Source organism: Erpetoichthys calabaricus, chromosome 7 (genome assembly GCF_900747795.2).
Source record: "Erpetoichthys calabaricus chromosome 7, fErpCal1.3, whole genome shotgun sequence".
Classification (NCBI taxonomy): Eukaryota; Metazoa; Chordata; class Cladistia; order Polypteriformes; family Polypteridae; genus Erpetoichthys; species Erpetoichthys calabaricus.
Window position 1 is genome coordinate 132,137,713 of NC_041400.2, and position 23,140 is coordinate 132,160,852.

At 36.6% G+C, this 23,140-nt stretch overlaps 1 protein-coding gene across 1 annotated transcript in view; it reads right to left on the minus strand.

Annotated features, from left to right (window-relative positions):
- Nucleotides 1-16,771, minus strand: part of fut10 (fucosyltransferase 10) — a 33,938-nt gene extending 17,167 nt beyond the window's left edge. Inside the window, exon 1 of the mRNA XM_028805399.2 lies at nucleotides 16,594-16,771. Coding sequence (XP_028661232.1) covers nucleotides 16,594-16,674 — 81 coding nt within the window. The 5' untranslated portion in view covers nucleotides 16,675-16,771. The remainder of the gene's footprint in view (nucleotides 1-16,593) is intronic.
- Between the last annotated feature and the right edge of the window lie 6,369 nt (nucleotides 16,772-23,140).

Genomic DNA, 23,140 nt, shown 5'->3' on the forward strand with positions numbered 1-23,140 from the left:
GTTAATGGGTTAGGAGGAATTGTGACACCAAGGCTGTCTGAAAGGCACTTAAAAATTTTGGTCCAAAATGATGTTAGTTTGGTGCAGGCCCAGAACATGTGACCCAGTGAGGCAGGAGCTTGGTTGCAGCATTCACAGGTTGGATCTTGCCCTGGAAACATTTTGGGCAGTTTTAAGCGAGACAGATGGGCTCGATATATAATTTTTAGTTGAATAATTCTATGCTTTGCACATATGGAGCTCGAGTGATTTCTCTGCTTTGCTACCTTCCACTCCTTTTCTGATATATTGATCAAGAGATCTTCTTCCCAATGTCCTCTTGGATCTTTGAAAGGTAGGGACTCTAATAGGATTTTATATAATGCGGAAATGGTGTCTACCGTCAGGCCACTCTTACTTCCTGGTGATAACGCAGTAGGAGGGCCCCTTCTCCAGCCCCTGGCTTCTGCATGCCCTGAAGCTCCAATCCCAACCACCTGCCTCCATTCTGCTGCATGGGCTGTAGGTCTCCTGTCTCTCTTTTCAGTACTCTCACTTCTTTCAACCTCCTTCATCTATCTTGCTGGCCAGTCTATTATCTCCTTTCCTTCAATCTGCTTTGTTCCCCTACCCCCCCCCCCCCCCCCCTAACCCTTGCACTTCCCTTTTAAAAAAGGGTGTGGCTCAGCTGAAGAAATCAGAAGCTCCTGGTGCCAATCCTGCACATGTTGCCTAAATGCAAGGCCGTCCAAGCCCGCATTGTGCACAGGAACCGCACTCGCCATTCTACCCTGCCCCACCCAGAGATGCGAGTATGGCAATTAATTATTTATTTAAAATACACCAACCAGCCGCAGACCTCACTTTACCAAATAGACACATTTTAAAAATAAACAAAGTGCTATTCTTTCTAAGCAACTTCAATAAAGGCATGCTATTGATCTGTTGCTGCCATCTAGCAGATATGTAATGCTATTAGTTTGGTATTATTTTAGCCGACAACAGCAACTTTTAGATTTTATCTTTTTTTAGATATTTATATACAGAAAATCAAAAATTTTATTAACCTATATTCCAAATTAGACTATACCTGAAATAACTGCAAAGGTTTTTAGAAATAGGTGCGATGGCTTCAGTTTGACATACATTCAATTTTATATATACAAATTGTAAGTTCACAGGTCAGTTATACTAGAGAACTAGGAAATGTTAATCATATTGGTATTTCGTGGTTTTAGGTCATGTATAAAAAAAATAATTGCTATGAATTGTAAACAATAAGAAAAAGACATCACCTGCTTGGCAAAAAAGGAAAAAAAAAATAACGAACTGTTTACAGGGGAGGGAGGGAGGTGGGCTTAGTTGGATTGGTTAGGCAGACAGTACTTTATTGGTCCTAAAGGAGACAAACTATTATAACAAATAGCAACAACCCTAATCAAGTATACACAAAGAATTACAAAAAAGAATAAAACTTCCGACTTGGCTAAAGATTAGAGAGCAGTCACTGTGAAGGATTTTAAAGGTGTATTGCTATAGATAAGAAGCCCCAATAGCATTTCTTGACACATTTCCAGTGAATTTTTCACTAGTTAAATGTAGTCAGTGTTAGTATGTCCAAGAGAGGATGTGCAACTTTGTTCACAATGGCCATCAGTTTAGTCTTCATTCTCTCATCCTTTGCCCGCTCCGGTGGTTCGAGAATGCATCCCATAACTAAACCTGCTTCTTAATTGGCTTGTTAAAGGAACAGATTCCCTATGAAAATAAAAAAGGGTGTCTTCTCTGCCCTTTCTTATGCAGTTCCTCTGTTGTAACTAGACCAGTCCAGCTTGACACTCCCCTCTACCAAGTACTTATAGTAGTATAACACTTCCATATCCACTTCCTGAATAGTGACTAAGCATAGAGGCTCTATGGTGTGGTGAAAATCAACAACCTGTTCTTGCTTTTGCTGATGTTCAATTGTAGGAAAATTTCTTCACACCCTGGAACAACGTTCTCCATCTGACTTCTATTCTCTGTCTCATCCCTCTTGTCAATAGGGCTGGGTATTAGCACTGATGTTCCATTTCAATTCAATTCCGATTCACAATGCCCAGATTCAGTTTAATATCAATTTTATCTTGACTGAATTAGCATGCACTGATATATTTGAAGTGGTGGCTTTTTAGCAATTACTTAAACATGCATAGAGAACATTAATATAATGTGATAAATTTCAGTAACACTTTATTTGAAGTTTGTCTATATAGTGACTTCATAATATATGTATAAGCATGGAATGACATTTAGGAAGAAATACTTGATTAGTTAACATCAGTATTGGGAAGATGTGGAACAAAATATCATTGCTCTTTAAAAAAAAAATAATACTTTTTTACAGCACAACACTCATTCAAAATTCACTATAATTTAACTAACTTATGTATCGCCACATCAGAGTCCACACATATTATGGGTGGCTACTTGCTTTCATACAATGCAATGGCATCTACCTTATAAAACATCTATATCATCTTGCAAAAAAATGTCATCATAATCAAATATTGCTTTTTAAATAAGTGTTATGAATCTCCATGTTGACACCCTTCAGCTAAACTGGTAGCTAAATTTATTCCCCAATTGGTCATTTAAAATAATCATGAACTAGTCAAAATTAAAGATACAGTGGTAAGACTCCTATCTTTCTATAATTTTACAAGTTACACATATCTTCAGCTGCTTATGTGTAGCAGTCTCAAAAATGTGTCCTCGTATTCCTCACAGAAGCGTTTTAAAATGAGGATCTAGTGCTGATGTTTGTTGACAGTGGCATTGGATGAATGGAATATAAAAGAAAAAAAACGGCCATCAGGCCAGACAACTTCGCTAATAAGATCTGTGCAGTACAGCTTATGGAGATACTTAATGCCGGTTGCTTTGTGCATATGCTCACGTTGATATCTCAGGCTGCTATAAAAATTTCAATAATTGACCACTTACTTAGCTGGGTGAGGCACGATGCAAACTTATTCCACCATAGAAGTACAGTTAGCAACATTTATTAGATTTGCCAACTTACAAACTTTTGATTGATACTGTCAAGCGATGGATCAGCACATAGGAAATGCTAGAAAGTTTTTTTGAGCAACAGCCAGCCAGCCATCTCAGAAGCTCTGCACAATGTATATAGACAGACAGAGTGGTTTCTCCTGGTCTGACTGGAATGCAGGGTGCTTGTCTGGAACACATTCTCCACAGTTGCCCCATCATTTCTAATGTAGTGATGTGATTCGTCATGTAGGAATCTGCTGCCCTGTTCAGCTGCCTCAAGTTAGGGCTACTCTCTCTGCTGCTCTGAGAGATGAGGCAATGTTTTGCTTAAGATCTTCATAAAGCCTAGGTAAAATAACATCACTTACTTTGTTTCTGGTTGGTAATGGCATACCACAGTTTGAAAACTTGTACCATTTGTCGAAAGCCCTCATTTTCAACAATGATGTGGGGTCTCATATCTTTACAGGTAAATACTACTATAGATTGTTATTTTTTAGGCACGAGGCAAATTAAACGGAAGGTTGGAGCTACCCGCTGTCTCCAGTGTAAATTGCTTAGGCTCTACTCATTTGGATGTTGACTGGGATTATGTTTATGGGTGACGTCAGGATAAATGATATTTCAAATTTGTTGTGTTACAACAATATTTAACTTCTGAGCTGCACAGGTTACATATGACTTTGTTTTTATCCAGTTCTTTATTGACACACCGTTTGAATTCGTAGGAAGTCGACACATCTGCTTTAAGTGTCTAAGGCACAGATTTCAAAAGAAGAGGATACAACGTTTTATGAAGTCCTACCTACAACTGGACCCTTCTCATTCTATGCGATGTAGTAAAGTGATTTTTCCATAGAAAGACTTAACAGGTACATTAGTGACATCTACTGGATCAGACAGCAAAAACGAAGATAAGCAAAAATCTACAGTAATTGAGCAGGATAGAGATTCACAAGATTGATCTTGAGACTTTAAGGATCGATATGGAATCATTTAAACAAAAAATAACGATTAATCTGAAAATCAATCTCTCTACCCAGGCCTACTTGTCAATACAACCCATTAGAGCAGAATTAGATAATTTCTGCAAGTGACATGACATTATATATTTAAAGTTCGAGTTGTGCAGGGAGAAGAGAAAAGGAGACAGGACTGTTAATTGCGGCACTCTCATGTGCATCAGAGATGCAGTCCTTCAGCCTCATAAACTGCGGCCTGCTTGAAAGATAGTCAATTATCAAGGACACCATGGACTCACCCACCTGAACATTCCCGAGCTTGCCCCCCTAATGAATGGCTAGATGGTGCTGAAGGCACTAGAGATATTAAAATACATAATCCTCACAGTGCTGTTCACTTTCTCCAGATTGTAATAAGCCTTGTGAAACAGATGGATAGTTGTGTCATCCACTTCAATCTTTGTCTAGTAGGAGATTGTAGTGGGTCCAAGTGGTCGTTCTCAAGAAGGCAAATTTAATCTAGGATGTGGGGTGTAAGAGAAACTGGTCTGTAGTTCTTAAGTGAAGAGGTGCCAGCCTTCCTTACAACTAGATCAACACAGATTTTTTTCCACAGCAGCAGCACATTCTGGAGCCTTAGTGATAGACTGAACAGGTAGCAGAGAATACCATAAAGTTGGCCAGCACAGACCTTAAGTGCTCAAGGACTAATTTTATCAAGTGCTTCAGCTTTTCCAGTGTATAGTCTCTTCAGTTGTCTCCTCACAGCTGGCCAACATTTCTAGACTGCCCATGCTGATTGTCAAAGGTGGATTATTCACTGGGCATACCAGCTGAAGAAATAAAGTTTTTGATGCAGAAGAAACTGTGTTAGAGACTGGTCATCTATGGTAGATGGTAGTAGTGGGAGGGAAAACTATTTCAAAATTAGCTTAAGACCTTAGGCTTTTGTCCACATTCCCTTTCAGTATCTGAACCCTGGAATGCTTGAGGTTCTGACCATACTGTATATGTTAAACTTCAAGCAGTAACTGCACAGAAAAATATACACATTAACGATCACATGTGATTTATTGTCCCATTATGAATTATATTTTAAATTCAGTGGCATCCTCTTGTTAATATGGCAGATTTGGAATACTGCAAACTTGGAATTCATTACAGAAGGCATGTAGCCTAATACCACTTAATGATAGAAAATAAATGGAGCAAGAAAACTACTGAACATTTAAACCCTCATTTTTTAATTACTTTCAGTCGCTATCCGCTATACTCTCTAGACTTTGACCTATTTAGGCAGCAGTGATTAGGTAATTAGCAAATGGTGATTAATTATACAATTATGAGCTAATTATAAGAAGTTCATTGGTAAAAATCAATAAACAGATAGATGCACTTGGAGAAAGGTAAACAGAACAGTGAAAAATGTATTTTACTGCATATGGTACAATATATAAAAAAATCCTTTATACAGTTTATGTATGTATGCAAGTACAGTGGATTTGGAAAGTATTCAGACCTATTGACTTACTGCAGACTTCATGGATTAGATTTAATTTTAAACAGAGGAATCTGCAATTTTTGCCCATCAACCTAAACTCAATAGCCCATAATGACAAAGTAAAACATGTTTTCAGAAAGGTTTGCAAATATATTAAAAATCAAAAACCAAGTCTCTCATTTTTATAAGTATTCAGTCTTTTTGCTGTGGCACTCCAAACTGTGGTCAAGTGCATCCTATTTGCTTTAATTACCCTTGAGATTGATTAGAAATCAATCATGGAATTGATTAGAATCCATCTGTGGCAAATTGAATTGATTACAGATAGTTTAGAAAAGCAAACACATGTGTGTATTAAGTTCTACATTTCACATTGCCTGTCAAGATAAAAATCAAGCCATGAAGTCCACCTAATTCTCTGTAGACCTCCACGATAAAACTGTGATATGGCATAGATTAGGGCAAAGTTACACATAAAACCATTTCTAAAATGTTGAGTGTTCCCAGGTGCACAATGGCTTCAATGTGTGTGTGATGGAAGAAGTTTAGAAGCATCAGGACCCTTCCTAGACTTGGCCATCCACCCAAACTGAGTAGCAGGACAAGAAGGGCCTTAGTCACAGAAGCTACCAACAACCAATGATCACTCTAATAGAGCTTTAAACTCCTGTGCTGAGAGAGAATAACCTGTTGGAAGGATGATCATCTCAGCAGAACTTCATCAATCAGGTGTTTATGATAGAGCTATAGAGGCTATCGAAAACCAGTCTTGAGTAAAAGGCATATGACAGCCAAAGATACTTGGGTCTGGTGAGACAAAAATTTAACACATTGGGCAGAACTTTAAGCACTATGTAATGTGAAGATCTGGCACTGCTCATCACCTGCCTAATACCATCCCTAAGGTGAAACATGTTGGTGACAGTTCTCAGTGGCAGGCATAGGGAGATTGCTCAGAACTGAAGGAATGGTGAATGCAGCTAAAGACTAAGAGGTCCTTGAAGAAAACCTGCTCCAGATTGCTCCCAGCCTCAGAGTACGGCTATGGTTAAGTTTTCAGCAGTAGTGGCCAGAAACATACAGCCAAGACAACACTGGAGTGGCTTCAGGACATGTAACTGACTGTTCTTGAGTGACCTAGCCAAAGACAACAATTAAACATCATAGAACATCTGTGGAGAGACCTGAAAATGGCAGTTTACAGACACCTGCTCTCCAATCTATCAAAGCTACAAAGAGTGGATCTGCCAGGAAGAATTGGATAAAAGACCCAATCTGTGTGTGCAAAGCATGCTGCCAAAGGAGCTTCTACAAAGTACTGACTTAAGGGTCAGAATACTCATTTCACTGGGAGATTTCAGTTTTTAATTTTTTAATAAATTTAAAAACAAAAACATTTCTGAAAACATGTTTTTACTTTGTCATTATGGATTGGAGAATGTAGGTTAATGGGCAAAAATGGCACACATTTAAAAATTAAATCTACAACACAATAAAGCATGCAGAAAGTGAATGGGTCTAAATACCTTCTCAATCCATTGTATGTATGTATATATGTATATATACATATACAGCTTTATGCACATACACCTTTTTTCTTTAGAAATGAAAATATACTGTATTTATACAAAAACAATATTTTCTATAGCATAATCTACACACAGTCATCAGAATACATAACAAAATGATAAAACTGAATCTTAATTTAATATAGGGCTAAAGTCAATGAAAAACAAAATTGCATGATTATTATGTATTTACAGTGACACATATTAAATTTCTATTGCAATGAAAGTTAATCTACAGCAGTAGATTTAATTTTCAATATTGGTCTTAAGCAAATTACTACTCACTGGTGCAAGGCACTGTGGACTGCTTAAAATGTATTTTAAGTTGTTACAGGTAAAGCCAGATGCAGTAGCTATGCCAATACCAACATATCCCAAATTAACAAGAAGAAAAAAAGGTCAAAGTCAAACACAATGAAATTATTATTCTTCACAGGGGATTGTAATCCCCATTCTGACTAAGATCTTATGTACAGAAATTTAAATATAGCACATAATTTTTTAAACAGATTACTGAAGTACATACAGTATCATTCCAATTGAATTTTTATTGTAGCATAATTTTTATTGTTAGCATAAAGCAAAACTACTAATTCAGTTTTTTCAAAACCATTTTAATACACTGTATTATAATTGTATGGATGCCTATTTATGAAATCCCCAGAGAGGTTATGTTGACCGTCAATTCTGAATTTAACCCCAGTGGAAATAAGGGATGTTGTGTGCACGACTGCACCCTTAGATGAACTGGCACAATGTCTTGGGCTAATTCCTGCTTCATGCTCGATGCTGGCAAGACAGGCACTGGCCCTTCTGTGCCCCTAAACTGAATAAGTGTGATAAAATAATTTAATGTTATACCTTATGAATGGTCAATAATATCTTCAAGTGGGCTCCTAGCTTTTTTCAACACCATATCTAACTTCCTTATTTTTGAGAAATTTTAAAATTAGAGAAATAACTGTTCAATAGTCACAAAACAACTATTTTTTTCTCATATCTCATTGTAGTTTCTGATTTCCCCCCCCCCCCCAAAGTGAATAATATGTGAGTGAGATCATAGTGATGTGATGTTATCAGGTGTAAGCGATCGTGGTAGCAAGAAGAGTAATGATTGCCTGGTCTGAACAAGCATTAAACAAACACATGGACGTTATGTTGTAAAGCATAAATATTGTGTAGGAGTATGAACATTTTGTGGGTGATGAGTATATGCATCAAATACTGGTTAATGGAAAGCTAATGTACTGAGAATCAAACTTTTATGCTAATGCAGACTACATGTAAGAAATTAACATTTTGGCTTTGTATAAAATTATAAAAGCATTGATTTTGAGCAATTACCAGAACTGTCAACGTGAACTTGGAAAAATGTTTCTGCAAATTTCAAAACTCGTATATGTGGTGTCACTTAACTTGCGTATTCACTAATTAGGAAGAAAAAAAAAACACTTTAAACAATTCTACTAAGTTTTACATGCTGTCTTCTTTGGAATAGTACTGTATTTACTACCGCGAGATGCAAAATACAAATACAGGTAAAATTCCGTTACAACAAACTCACAGGGACCTAAAAAATATTTCGTTGTAACGAAAATTTTGCTGTAATGAGATTCTGTATTTGTTACTAAAGTGCTTTCTTTAACTTGTATCCAGGTGTTTGCAATCATTTCAATAGCTTCTTTCGCGCTAATTTTAATCTCCTCCTGCCTACAAGTTATGCTGACGAGAATTTTTCTCAGCATTTCCTTGCGATAATAGCCTACAAGTTATGCTGACGAGAATTTTTCTCAGCATTTCCTTGTGATAATACACTTTCTGGGTGTGAATGATGCCCAAAACCAATGGTTGACGCGCTGCCGTGCAATTGGATGGGAGGAATTCAATGTGAACATTATCTAAATGTGGAAGCATGTTGTGGGATGCACAGTTATCAATCAGGAGCCGAATCATTATTTCTTCTTCATATCGTGAAGTTTCTGAACTCTTTTGAGACAGCGTTGATAGCGATAGCGAAATTCCAAATTCACTGGCAACATCTTTTTTCTTTTTGCCGCAATTGAGAGATGCAAAAAGTTAAAGTTTTTTTTTTCTAATATGAACTGTTATCGTTTTTTCGTGTCTGCCATTTCTATAGGAGGGTGACAATGAGTTAAATTCCAATGGATGTTTTTCAAATGTTGACGAGCAATAACTAAAAGGTATCACTGAAAACCGCAGGAAACAAAAAAGGCAAAACAGTACGAGGAAAGTTCGAAGAAGAAAAAAAAATTACAGTGTTTCTGTTTGGGGATCATTGTGCACAACTGAGCTGCAGCCACAGAACTAACTGTTCTGTGGATGATTCATTCAGGCATTTCAAGGTCTTTTGTGCACTTCGTTATAATGAAAGTATCTGCTGAATGTACTTCGTAGTAACGAGATTTCTATAGACTCGTGTTATATGGGGAAGCTGTCGGGACCATAAAAATACATCATTGTAATGAAAATTTCATTGTAAAGATATTCGTTGTAACGGAATTTTACCTGTACACTCATCCTGGAGCTTCTAACCAAAAATGTATGCAGTATATTGCCAAGGAGTATGTTCAAATGTTTCACTATGTCTCACTTACCTATTTTCACTAACAAACAGTTTATCAATTTAGACTTTAGTAATTTCTTTTAATTGATAAACAAAATGTTGCACACATTCCTTATACCAAACTAGCCTTCAAAAATCTAGCAAGCACCTGTTCTTGGGTGAAGGTAGGAGAGTTGTTTTTTTTTTTGTTCTTTGCTCACAATAAAAAGAACGACAAAGACAGTTGCTAGTTGTGCTGAGGCCTGTGTACATTCCGTGTACATTCCATATTTGTGAAGGTTTATTTGGTTTTCACAAAAATAACATTTATTTCTTTGAAAGTCTACCATTTCAAAATAAATAAATAAAATAAAAATGAATGGCTATTCTCTTTACAGTACTCTTGGTTTCCCTATATAGTAACCTGTCATCTCAAGCAGTTCAGCTACAGGTAGCTAGGCTTCAGTAATGTTCCAGGAGAGATTTTTCAATTTGCCAGTATCAAACTATGAGATGTGATCAAAATGGTTAGGGTTAATATTAAGAACATTAAAAATGAAAACTGATGACCTGGAACTAAATCTAGCATATACTGTAAATATGAAACTATAATACAAACAGAAACCCGACTAAATCCAAGAGATAGGAATGAGTATAACATAAATAAAAACACATCATTTAGCAAAGACAGGCTTGCACAGGTACGGGTAGGCAGGATGTACAGGTGGACAGATACATAAAGACAAAATTTTAAAATGATGCTGCTATAAATGAGTGTGACGTAGACATTTCACAACTACTTAGGGACAGGTAAAATTGAAAGAAAAAAATCAACAAATTAATCAATGATGTTTCTAATCTAAATAAAAGAAATGAAAAATAGGAAAAAATAGATTTTCTATAAAAACAGCAACAAAATTACATGCAATATTTAAGAGACTGACAAAACATATACTGTTTATTTCAGTATATCCAAGTCATAATATGTTGAATCGGACACAAACATATTTATTTTTTTCTTTTCCAATAACCAACAATAATGAAAACAAATGTAGCTCCCTAGCGTCATTGTACTTTCTGACTTAAGAGTTTTCATCTACATTTACTACATGGTCTTTGACAAACTACAATATATGTAGATTTAAAAATAAAGTTTGAAAACGCACAGATATTGTTCAGCACCATGCTCAGACTGATTGATGACAATGGAAGGAATCACTCTGTCAGGAAAGCAGGACAGAAATAGATTTTCAGATGCTTATATTGTAAATCAATATGTGATTTGAGAAATGCAATTTAAAGTGTTTAACAGTGATTAGTTACAATATTTTATATCACTTCCTAATGCATTATAGTCACAGCTATAGTTAAACCATAGTTGTATTATAATTGACCCCCCCCCCCCCCCCTTACTACTGTATGACTAGCGTGTTAATTTGGTAAATATGGTACATACATTAAAGTTTTTTCCCCAAAGGGTAGGCATTGCATCTCCTAGTGTATCTACTATAAAATAAAACACCAAGGTCTGTGTGTCCAGTCCCTCAGAACAATAGGATTGTTCAGTTTGGGTTTGGTGGTGGGGCAAAAGAGGATGCATAAGCGTGAGACGCACAGGGAGAAGTAAAGATTCATGCTGAGAAAGTCACTGTCAAAAGACGGAAAATATAAAACCAAACATCGTGTGAGAAAAGCACCTTGAAATAAATAACATACTATAAACACCTTTAGTAAAATGAATATGCAAATTTATGTGCAAAGTGGAATTATGCTAACATGGCTATAATGCAGATGGTGTGGTGCACTCTTGACTTTGCCACTTCACTACCAGTGACTGGATCAATAAATTACTTATTTCAAATGTTGTGACAATATTTTTTTCAATAAAAAGAAATATGCACTGCTTGATTTGTAATTTTCTTTTTACTACTAATGAGACTAATTAAGTCAATTTCACTATTCTGATAAACTATTATTTTGTATAACACCTATATTTGTTTATAATATTAGCCTAGATTTTATTTTCATTTTCTGTGTATATTGTGGGCTAAATAGTTGCATATATTCCAAATATAGTGCATATATCTTACATTAGCATTTGTAATCCTATTGCGACTCTGACACTAAGGAAATATTCAGGTGAGAAATTGAAGAAGTCGAACCCACGTGTGCTGGAGCAGCATAAAAGGAGCTGCACTGAACAAGAGCAATAGGTCAGACTGGAAATGAATTAGAAGGCAGATAGCACTATGAGGAGAGCTCACAAAGATGGTGACCCTCCAAGAAAGTTCAAGCACTTCACCGGGCATATCCATAGGCAGATGATAGAAGTTAGTCTGGGTCTAGTCACGGAAGAGCGAATAACCAGTCCTACCAAAGGCCATTAACTGCTGTTTGTGTCACTCAGTCCTTTCTACACCACAAATCATGTTATGCCAATACATTGAATCTATTAGAAAAACTGAATGTTGGAGGAGTTCAACGCCTAGCTTGACGCTGACCGGCAACTTCATGACTTATGGATAGAAACTGTCCCATAAACTGCTGGTATGGCTGCTAATGGTCCTGTACAGTTTACCACACAAAACATACAACAAAAGCAGCTGTGCAACATGACAGAATTATTTAAAATTATAAAGAAAAACTGGGTGATACCAGTTGTCAGTATAAAAAAGAAAACATTTTTCATTAAGGACTTAGGACCAGAAATAGAAGCTGGCTGATCTAAAGCTCTTAGAAGTATTAAAAATGCATTTCTTCACACAGGAAACTATAGATACATTGAACATGCATAACCGAATTCAGTACCTTTGAGAAATTCATTTTATAATTCAACTATAATCTGAACTCATTGCAGGGATCTGGAACAAACGAATTGATTTATATAGTTGAAGCAGAAATATTAATAGCTTTCAAAAAAAATCTGGATCAAACACAATTAGCTATTAACTAAACTACAGCGATTGTAACCACTACGCTTCACTAAGTTTATAATGAAAATTTACCTACGGATTGCATGTCAACCCCAAACTGTCTTCAGACCCCTTTCCATGGCGCTGAAAATGACATCCACTAATAAAAGTGATTTTTACAAAAAAATGATCCAGAGAAAAGATGCGGCAAAAAAAAATGTAATTAATACTTTATCTACAATCCCACAAACTCCCGATACATAAACCGATTCTGAAAACCACCCACCCTGTCCCAACATATACAGTACTGTAAACAAATGTCATAAAGTCATGTACCCCAAAAATAACCCACAACGTCCACTCAATTTAGTCTCTTTATCAGATTATCATATCTCCCAATATTTCAGTTTCTCATACATGCCAATCCCAGAATAAAAGATTTATGGCTCACACTGATTCCGATTCCATCCACTGTCTAGTCCACTTCCCTCAGTGTATCAAGAATCTTTGAGGTGGCCACCCCAAACTGCATTGGACTTTTGGTGCTCCACGAGAAACGATCTTTTTCCTGGCCTTAGATAGGTTGTGTCTTTCCACTCAGCCATAAAGCTTGGGCTTTTTTTTTCCTTTCCTCTTCCTGCCTTATCGCGCTCCTTTTCAACAGTGTGTTCATTTCCATGGCACTCCCGGAAATCACAATGATAGCCCGAAACCTCACAAAGGTCCTCCCTATCCAACTCACCCATCTTATGCTACAGTATGCTCAGACGGAGACAGGATTCACATAGAGAGACAAAAGACAAACCAGAAACACAAATTTATGTGGCAGTGCTGCAAAACAAAGTAGCTTAATGGACCAAATAGCCTTCCCTGGTTTTTCAAACTTCTTACATCAGATAAATGGAAATTGAGAAAGTATGATATCTAGGGTTGAATGGTTTTTGTCAACACAATCTCGGCCTTATGCTTTTATTTTCAAAATGCCGCCATCTAGAGCAGTGCCTCATTTACAAATCCTTTGTATCCCACAGATGTATAATTTCCCAAGCCTGGGCTAATTCAAATTGATTTTTTTTATCCTTTACACATTTGTCCGATGTGTACTAAATGTACAACCCATGTTTCAGTCAAGATGTGATTTACCCAAACTTTAGAAAGTACCTGTTGAATGAGACATCCTGAAAGGTACTAATACCCTAGCCCTCTAAGCTCAGATGTTCTGAGCTGATTGTAAGTGTGTAGGTGCTAAAGGAGCAGAAGAAGAGAAAAGATAAACCAACAAAACAATAACTACTATTTTTTAATGGTGAAGCCACGAATTTGCAACAGCTACTGCACATACACCATCAAAAAGTTACTATATGGAGACAAATAAATAAAGTCCTATCCATCTACCCATTTTCAATGTAAAATATAATAAAAATACTGCATACTGTTTTACCTATAATACCATACTGGTGAAAGGGTAGGGTATAGGCTGCACATTAATGCTAATTTAATAATAAAAGCTTTTAGTAATATAGTGTACTGCCAATGAAGTTCTGGCTGGGCTCAGAAGTCACATTTACTCACTGCCAATGCCAGCAAAAATGTACAGTATATCAATAAGTGTATTTCATTTCCTAATGAAATACTGTATGCTATAATTTGAACTCAAGTTCTAGAAAAAGAAATGTTGCGTTTAAGGTCTGTGCCATAAAACCTATTAACGTTAATCTAAGGAACCATTTAATTTGAAAATGTGCAACCAATACACATTGCTAAGATTTGCTTAACAGTAAAAACAATTTATGTCACAGTATAGTGAAACAATAAATGTATAGAACCTGCTTAAAATACCTGGAGACATGTTTTCTGGTTTAACAGAACCAAGAAAATTAAATAGTAGTTTATACAAAAGTCCTACTTGGTGGTCATAATGAATAAAGAAAAATAGTACTTCTTCTATTAGGATATTGTTTGAGGACAGAATGAAATATAGAAAGACGACTTGCTAAATTGAAAAATGTATTCCTGACAGGGAGCAGAGTCTGTAAATAAAACTAAACACAATCCTGCATGCTAAGAAGGGATAACATTTATCTAGAAAACTTAGCAGCCCTTAAAGTAATATAACAGTGGTGTAGATCAAATTGGCCCTATTAATGTTCAAATTTGGAACAAATAAAAACCCATAGTACATGTAATTATTTCAGAATTAACAGAACAAAATTATTTAAGTCATATTATCTATATAAAGTATCTGATACACCTGTTCTATACTTATTTTTTCTATTTCTTATGTGATTATAACTTAAACTGCAATGATCAGCCACATGACTCACTCATACAAATTGCATTTGCAGGTCAGTCCCATCAGTGTCAACATTGGACTTCAAGAATACACTGTCCATTTTCTTCAGCTTTTATCAGTGGCCTTTTAAGCTTATTTGACTATCCTTTCGTCATGAAAACAAATCAAAATATCAGGAAGGGCAGAAGAAATTTAATTTTGTTTTTTAATATTTTACCCTGAACAGCCGACACTGAAGATGCACCAGCTTATCAAAAAGTGAAACAGCAGTACAAACTCTCAACTTGATGAAAACAAGAACAGTTTTATTTCAACACCTTTGTCACAAAAGTGTTTACATTTATTATAAGCAATAAAGGGGAAACTACACATAGAGATCCACTGGGGGAGTTAAAAGAGTGTTGCTAGAACAAGTAGGAAGTTGGGGCTAGGGAATGATACTATAGGGTGTCATAAACATACATTACTTTTGCGATAATGACCTGCTTGCGATAGTTTTTAACAGCAGACATGACATATCCACCTTTAAAATAAGAACAATACTCTATTTTAAACATTAATGCTACAAATTTTATAATCAGCATGACATAGTGACTATTTCAGATATCTGATTTGATGTCTACCAGTGTACCAGTCAACCATCTGAAAACTAAATTATTTCCAGTATATTACTATTAAAAAAACATAAATAGTAAAATGAGGTTGACAGTATACTTTCAATAAAGATTCAGTGTTTCAATGGAATATACAGTATGTGTAGTTAGGTGTTTCTTAATGCATGGATTAACAAATTTAATTAGAACCACCAAACAGCTGGTCACACTTTGCACATGGTTGGTCTTCATGTTCTAAATGGAATGCTGTATACAGGCTTTTTAAGCCACGCCCCCTTTTCCTGTAAGCAGAGTTAGAAATACTTTTCTGTAATTTTGGTGCACCATTCTGTCGTTTTTTTTCAGCTGCCTGAATTTCGTACATTTTTCATTTTATTATACTTGTAACTTACTGAATGCTTAAAGTTATTTAAAATGTTATGTTTTTCTGCACATTTCTAATAGCACACACAACTGATACTGTACATACGCTAACCAAGCTTGCCAAACCCAAATTCCCCCTGCAATTGTCAGAATAAACTAAAAATAAAATGAAAAATGGCACAGTCCCTCTTAAAATGGTATAACAGTAGAAAACAGTACAACTCAGCCATAGAATGGGACAAAAAATACTTAAAATGGAAAAGTCGAAGTTTGCTACATGCTGGAGTTAATGGTTCGTAATGTATGAGAATCTTTGATACGTAACGCATAAAGACACAAAGGGTCATGAGGACTGCCTTATGGCTGCTTGTAAATAGGACGTGCTATACAAAATTCAATAAACGGTTTTGATCTAAAAATCAGAAGTCAAGAAGCCAGCTCACAAACAACTCATGTGTAGTTTACACAGTACTACCACATCTGTATAAAGGTGAATAAAACATGAGCACATCCCAAGAAAAATGTTACCGTTTCAAAATATTTGAGAAAACAAGATTCAAGCAAAAAAGTTACTTAAATTCTCATTACAAAGCGTATAGCTACAAACATAAAAAACACTATTTAACACACCAGACTAGCTCCTAAGAAGTGCTGCGAACTGATTTCGCTGCACATTTACAAAAGAAAAACACAGCTAAGTTCCCACATTCAAACCTTGCTTCTCTCGTTTGGAATAAAATGATGCCCTGATCAGTCTTAACACTAAAGAAAGTAAAAAGTGTATTTTTCATTTCATCTGTACCTGGAATGTAATTATAAGGAAAAACAACGTTGAAAAACAGAAGCAATACACACAAATTTTCTTCGAACCCCACCGTGCCATGATATTGAAGATGATATTCTCCACTTTACTGCAGGAGTACTATAGTTTACATTTCGTCATTGTGCCTCTGTTTCCAAGACCGTGGAATTCCGCTCACCAAAGCTCCAATGAAATCTCCCCTCGGTGTTAATGCTGGCATTTTATTGGAAAATAGACCTGTCAATTAACTAGTGATTGAAGTCGTTGAGAAATTCGCCATATTAATAGAATTTTTGGTCACATGAGAAGGGCTTCAGAAGTCCAAAAGCATTTGAGTACTACAGTATATATCTAAGAAGCAAGACTGCATGATGAAAGAGCAGCGCAGTCTCCTTTTGATAATGAAATAATTACATACGTATTGTGTTCAGATTATACGGAAAATGAAGAGAAATAAAAAATAACTAAAATTAATGACAGGAAGTTGTAATAAAGATTAAATTTCTCAATGTATTAAGCACCTAAGCTTCGTTTAATCCAGTTTAATGTGGATATTTTAATAACATTGTATGACGTCATAAAGTGAATAATTTAAAAAAATGAAATACTAATAATATTAATAAGATGCAAATAATTTAACATAATGTAGCTGAAACACATTCCTTGGCTGGTGTGTGCTTCGTAATAGCTCCTAAGGGACAATATGGTGCTGTTTTAGAAACCCTGATGAGCAGCAATTGAGAAGCATTACTTAAAAGTCAGCTATCATCTACAAATTTTTGGGTTCTTTTACAGTGAATCCGGAAAGTATTCACAGCGCATCACTTTTTCCACATTTTGTTATGTTACAGCCTTATTCCAAAATGGATTAAATTCATTTTTTCCTCAGAATTCTACACACAACACCCCATAATGAGAATGTGAAAAAAGTTTACTTGAGGTTTTTGCAAATTTATTAAAAATAAAAAAAACTGAGAAATCACATGTACATAAGTATTCACAGCCTTTGCTCAATACTTTGTCGATGCATCTTTGGCAGCAATTACAGCCTCAAGTCTTTTTGAATATGATGCCACAAGCTTGGCACACCTATCCTTGGCCAGTTTCGCCCATTCCTCTTTGCAGTACCTCTCAAGCTCCATCAGGTTGGATGGGAAGCGTCGGTGCACAGCCATTTTAAGATCTCTCCAGAGGTGTTCAATCGGATTCAAGTCTGGGTTCTGGCTGGGCCACTCAAGGACATTCACAGAGTTGTCCTGAAGCCACTCCTTTGATATCTTGGCTGTGTGCTTAGGGTCGTTGTCCTGCTGAAAGATGAACCGTCGCCCCAGTCTGAGGTCAAGAGCGCTCTGGAGCAGGTTTTCATCCAGGATGTCTCTGTACATTGCTGCAGTCATCTTTCCCTTTATCCTGACTAGTCTCCCAGTCCCTGCAAAAAAAAATTTCCCCACAGCATGATGCTGCCACCACCATGCTTCACTGTAGGGATGGTATTGGCCTGGTGATGAGTGGTGCCTGGTTTCCTCCAAACGTGAGTTCAATCTTTGTCTCATCAGACCAGAGAATTTTCTTTCTCATGGTCTGAGAGTCCTTCAGGTGCCTTTTGGCAAACTCCAGGCGGGCTGCCATGTGCCTTTTACTAAGGATTGGCTTCCATCTGGCCACTCTACCATACAGGCCTGATTGGTGGATAGCTGCAGAGATGGTTGTCCTTCTGGAAGGTTCTCCTCTCTCCACAGAGGACCTCTGGAGCTCTGACAGAGTGACCATCGGGTTCTTGGTCACCTCCCTGACTAAGGCCCTTCTCCCCCGATCTCTCAGTTTAGATGGCCGGCCAGCTCTAGGAAGAGTCCTGGTGGTTTCAAACTTCTTCCACTTACAGATGATGGCGGTCACTGTGCTCATTGGGACTTTCAAAGCAGCAGAAATTTTTTCTGTAACCTTCCCCAGATTTGTGCCTTGAGACAGTCCTGTCTCGGAGGTCTCCAGACAATTCCTTTGACTTCATGCCTGGTTTGTGCTCTGACATGAACTGTCTACTGTGGGACCTTATATAGACAGGTGTGTGCCTTTCCAAATCATGTCCAATCAACTGAATTTACCACAGGTGGACTCCAGTTAAGCTGCAGAAACATCTCAAGGATGATCAGGGGAAACAGCATGCACCTGAGCTCAATTTTGAGCTTCATGGCAAAGGCTGTGAATACTTATTTACATGTGCTTTCTCAATTTTTTTATTTTTAATAAATTTGCAAAAACCTCAAGTAATTTTTTTTCATGTTGTCATTATGGGGTGTTGTGTGTAGAATTCTGAGGAAAAAAATGAATTTAATCCATTTTGGAATAAGGCTGTAACATAACAAAATGTGGAAAAAGTGATGCGCTGTGAATACTTTCTGGATGCACTGTAAGTATGGTATATTGAGCTTACTAACTTTAACACCTGTTTTGCATTTTATATGTGTTGTGTGGCTTGTTTACTTTGGGAATGAGTTGGTTGGTATTAGGTTCAACTGTGTGCAACATGTCATGTCATTTTGTAATCTGCATAATCCAGACTATGGGATTATGAGCAATAGTCTGGAGCATATCCCAACTAGTATAGAGGCAGGAACAAACCCTTGACAGGGTGCCATTCCATCATTGGGCGAATATACACACACACACAGACACACACGCACACACACTATGGCCAAATTAATGTTGCCAATTCACCTAACCTGCATATCTTTGGGTGGCAGGGGGAAACTAGAGCACCTGGAGGAAACCCACGCAGAAAGAACAGGCAAACTCCATACATGCAAGACCTCTTTACTGCGAGGCACCAGCAGCAGCACCACCGTGCCATCCACTGTGTGCAAAAATGGTGCAAACCATTTCATTATTAAACAGGCAGTTGTATAAGGCACTAAGATGATAAGAGTTGGGTGGCATAAAACAAGAGGGTTCCACAAGAGCACTTTCGAGAGTTATACTGTATAATCTTATCATATTTTAGTAGATTGAAAAACACAGATCACACAATCTTGATTTCTAATTTATGTAATATTATACTATTTTAATAAATTGTCTGGACCTGTAGTATTTTTTTATTATTTAAACACATGAATCAATATTTTTTCCATCCATCCATCCATTGGGTGGCACGGTGGCGCAGTGGTAGCGCTGCTGCTTCGCAGTTAGGAGACCCGGGTTTGCCTCCTGGGTCCTCCCTGCATGGAGTTTGCATGTTCTCCCCGTGTCTGTGTGGGTTTGCTCCGGTTTCCTCCCAAAGTCATGCAGGTTAGGTGGATTGGCGATTTTAAATTGGCCCTAGTGTTTGTGTGTGTCCTGCGGTGGGTTGGCACCCTGCCCGGGATTGGTTCCTGCCTTGTGCCCTGTGTTGGCTGGGATTGGCTCCAGCAGACCCCCGTGACCCTGTGTTCAGATTCAGCGGGTTGGAAAATGGATGGATGGATCCATCCATCATTTTATTCTTATTTAGGAAATACATAGAGCTGAAGCCTCAGCAGAAATGGGTCCAAATCTGGAAACCAGCCATTTAGAAGATGTAAGTCCATTGTTGTGTTTGAAAGTCTAATGAGGGATGGAGGGATTAAATGATGGATGAATATTTCTGTTAAATGCACACACTTCTCTTTCATAAGCCTTTCAGATTTAAAATTAAGTGAACATGGTTAGGAGCATTTTTAATTTATTTTCAGTTTTACTTAATTTGAAATGGCACCATGTGGTTGATTTACATGTTCGGATATGTAAATATGTCCAAACTTTGTATAAAAGAAGACTTTTATCAATTGGCTATAATTGTGTTTTGTTTTCAATACAGCAAAAACAGCAGAATAACTCAACGATGACAGCTTTGTAGACTTAACAGATGCATGAAATGATAATTTATACTGGCTTGTTACTCGGTAAAGATGCCACCTTTGCTGAGGAAAAATTAAATATATTAACATATAATAATAAAAAGTAATATTTGATATAAGGATTGCTTTCTGTGTCCTGGTAAGCAAATGAAAGGCTTGAGTGCATTTAAATGCATCTAAGGAAATAACAGAGAAACCTAAAACACAATAAAACAAGCAGCAAGCATTACCTAGCAACTGTGTGTCAAAAGAAAGGAAAATTTGGTTTCAAAGCATGCAGTACAAGTGACTAAAGAAATGGGCTGACATATTTGTCCTTTGGCATTCAGCATCGTGGGAGAAAAATATATCTCTCACTTCCATTATGTCTTGCAAACACAAACTAAATACAGAAAACAGGTATAAATGTGGCATAAGATAACCAGTAGTGATGATAAGAAATATAAAATGCAAGGCCACTCTGAAACACAAATACAATCCTAGGGGAGAATGTGTGATATGCCGAAGTTGGATTATATCTGTATGCTCCAGCACTGCAGGATCTCTGAGAAAGTGAAGGTATCTTTCCTAGGGACAAATTAGCATCATGGTGTGCACCAGTCTTCCACTGTAGTTTCATCTGATTTCTATGAAACATCAGTGTTGTAAGGACAGAGTTTTGTTTTTTTTTTTATCTTTTTCCTTCTTTTTTTATTTGGGTACTTGACTAAAAGTGCCATTTAAACAAGCAACTGACATTTTGTATTTGACAAGAAAGCCATTGATTAAATAAGCCAAAACGAGTACATTAGAGGGTCGGCTCAGTTTGTACGGTTGGGAGACAAAGTCAGAGAGGCGAGATTGCGTTGGTTTGGACATGTGCAGAGGAGAGATGCTGGGTATATTGGGTGAAGGATGTTAAAGATAGAGCTGCCAGGGAAGAGAAAAAGAGGAAGGCCTAAGAGAAGGTTTATGGATGTGGTGAGAGAGGACATGCAGGTGATGGGTGTGACAGAACAAGATGCAGAGGACAGGAAGATATGGAAGAAGATGATCCACTATGGCAACCCCTAACAGGAGCAGCCGAAACAATAAGAAGAAGAAGATAAACACATACTATGTTTCATTTTCTATGCCTGCTTTTTACCTGGGTTTTTACCTGAGTGATCAGGAGTCAGAGTCTACTCTTATTGGAAACACATATTTTGCAACACAACACAGCCTATTTTACTTTTATATAATGTATTTCTATAGTAAGATACTTTACATACTCAAAGGGGTGAAATGTTTAAATGTATATTTTTGAGCCCAGGAAAGTTAAGGGATTTGTTCTAGACAAGCAGATATTAAGCAGGAACCTCATGGTCTACAGTCCAATATTTTAGCTGTTAGGCCACAATGGCAGAATAAAAAGATTACAAGTCAGGAATCAGCAATGGATGAAGTACCAAGACAATTCAGAATTGCCAAACCAACAAAGTGATTCCTGTTTCTATCATTTTCTCTCATGTAATCAGTATATATTTCAATGTTGTATTAGTATGTTTTTTAAAATTCTAGAAATGTTATACTAAATAAAATGATTTAAAAATATTTATTAAAATTGTGGTTTTAACAGCTAACATATTGTATCTCCAAGCTTCTTTTGACCTTTTTAGTGTGGAAAATATATAATTATATATAATATAAATTATTTTTACCCTTTCAAAATAGAAGTGCAATAAATTTTAATGAAATCTGGTTCTTTAAAAATATATCCGAAAAAAGTAATGTGTAACAGGTAAACAAGAAGGCAATTTAGTTGGAAGTCAGAGAGAAAAACAATACAGGAATGTACAGTAAAAGAGGAAAAAAAATCTGCTTCCTTTTCTCATCTTACCACTAGGGGGCACATTTGAATTCTAGTTTCCTTTTACTACCAACAATGTTACAAGTGAAAAGCTGAAATTCTGTTTTTTTTCTTAAAAAAAAAAAACTCATTCAACGATATATAGTAGATGTAATAAACTTATGGACTGATAGATGGAAAGGGGACAATATAATAGATAGATAGATAGATAGATAGATAGATAGATAGATAGATAGATAGATAGATAGATAGATAGATAGATAGATAGATTATGAGATCAATATTTTTGTACTCTGTAGCGTACAATTTGTATATGCACAGATGGAGTGTCAGAGACACACAAGAGATATGGGAGACAATGGTATACACAAGGCTATATGATATCCATACTAAAGCCTGGATGGTTTCCTCTTTTTCTAATGACATTTGTTATCAAATGTGGCTTTGCTGTGTCCCTTACCTTACATTACCCTTTATGCCCTGATGCTCTTTTCCACTTGAATGTAATACCATCTAGGCAGGTATACATTTCAAGACTGCTTTCCTATTATTAATTGTCTGAATGAGAGCCATTTTAATATTCATTGAAAGTCTCCTTTTTACCTCATATTGTCTGAAGAAACCACACAGTTCAAATGCTGTTTCTATACTGTTTTCTGATTATGTCATGATTGTCAGTAATTTGTTTTGTGCATATATTTATAGATTTTTTGTATGTATTTACTATCATGAGGACATTCTGTTGGCAGCTTTTGGCCAAATACAAAAAAAATCCATACACCATCAGCAGTTCTGAGCTATTCATTTTATACCTCTCAATCCTCCCACATTGTATGCTGTCTTGTTCACT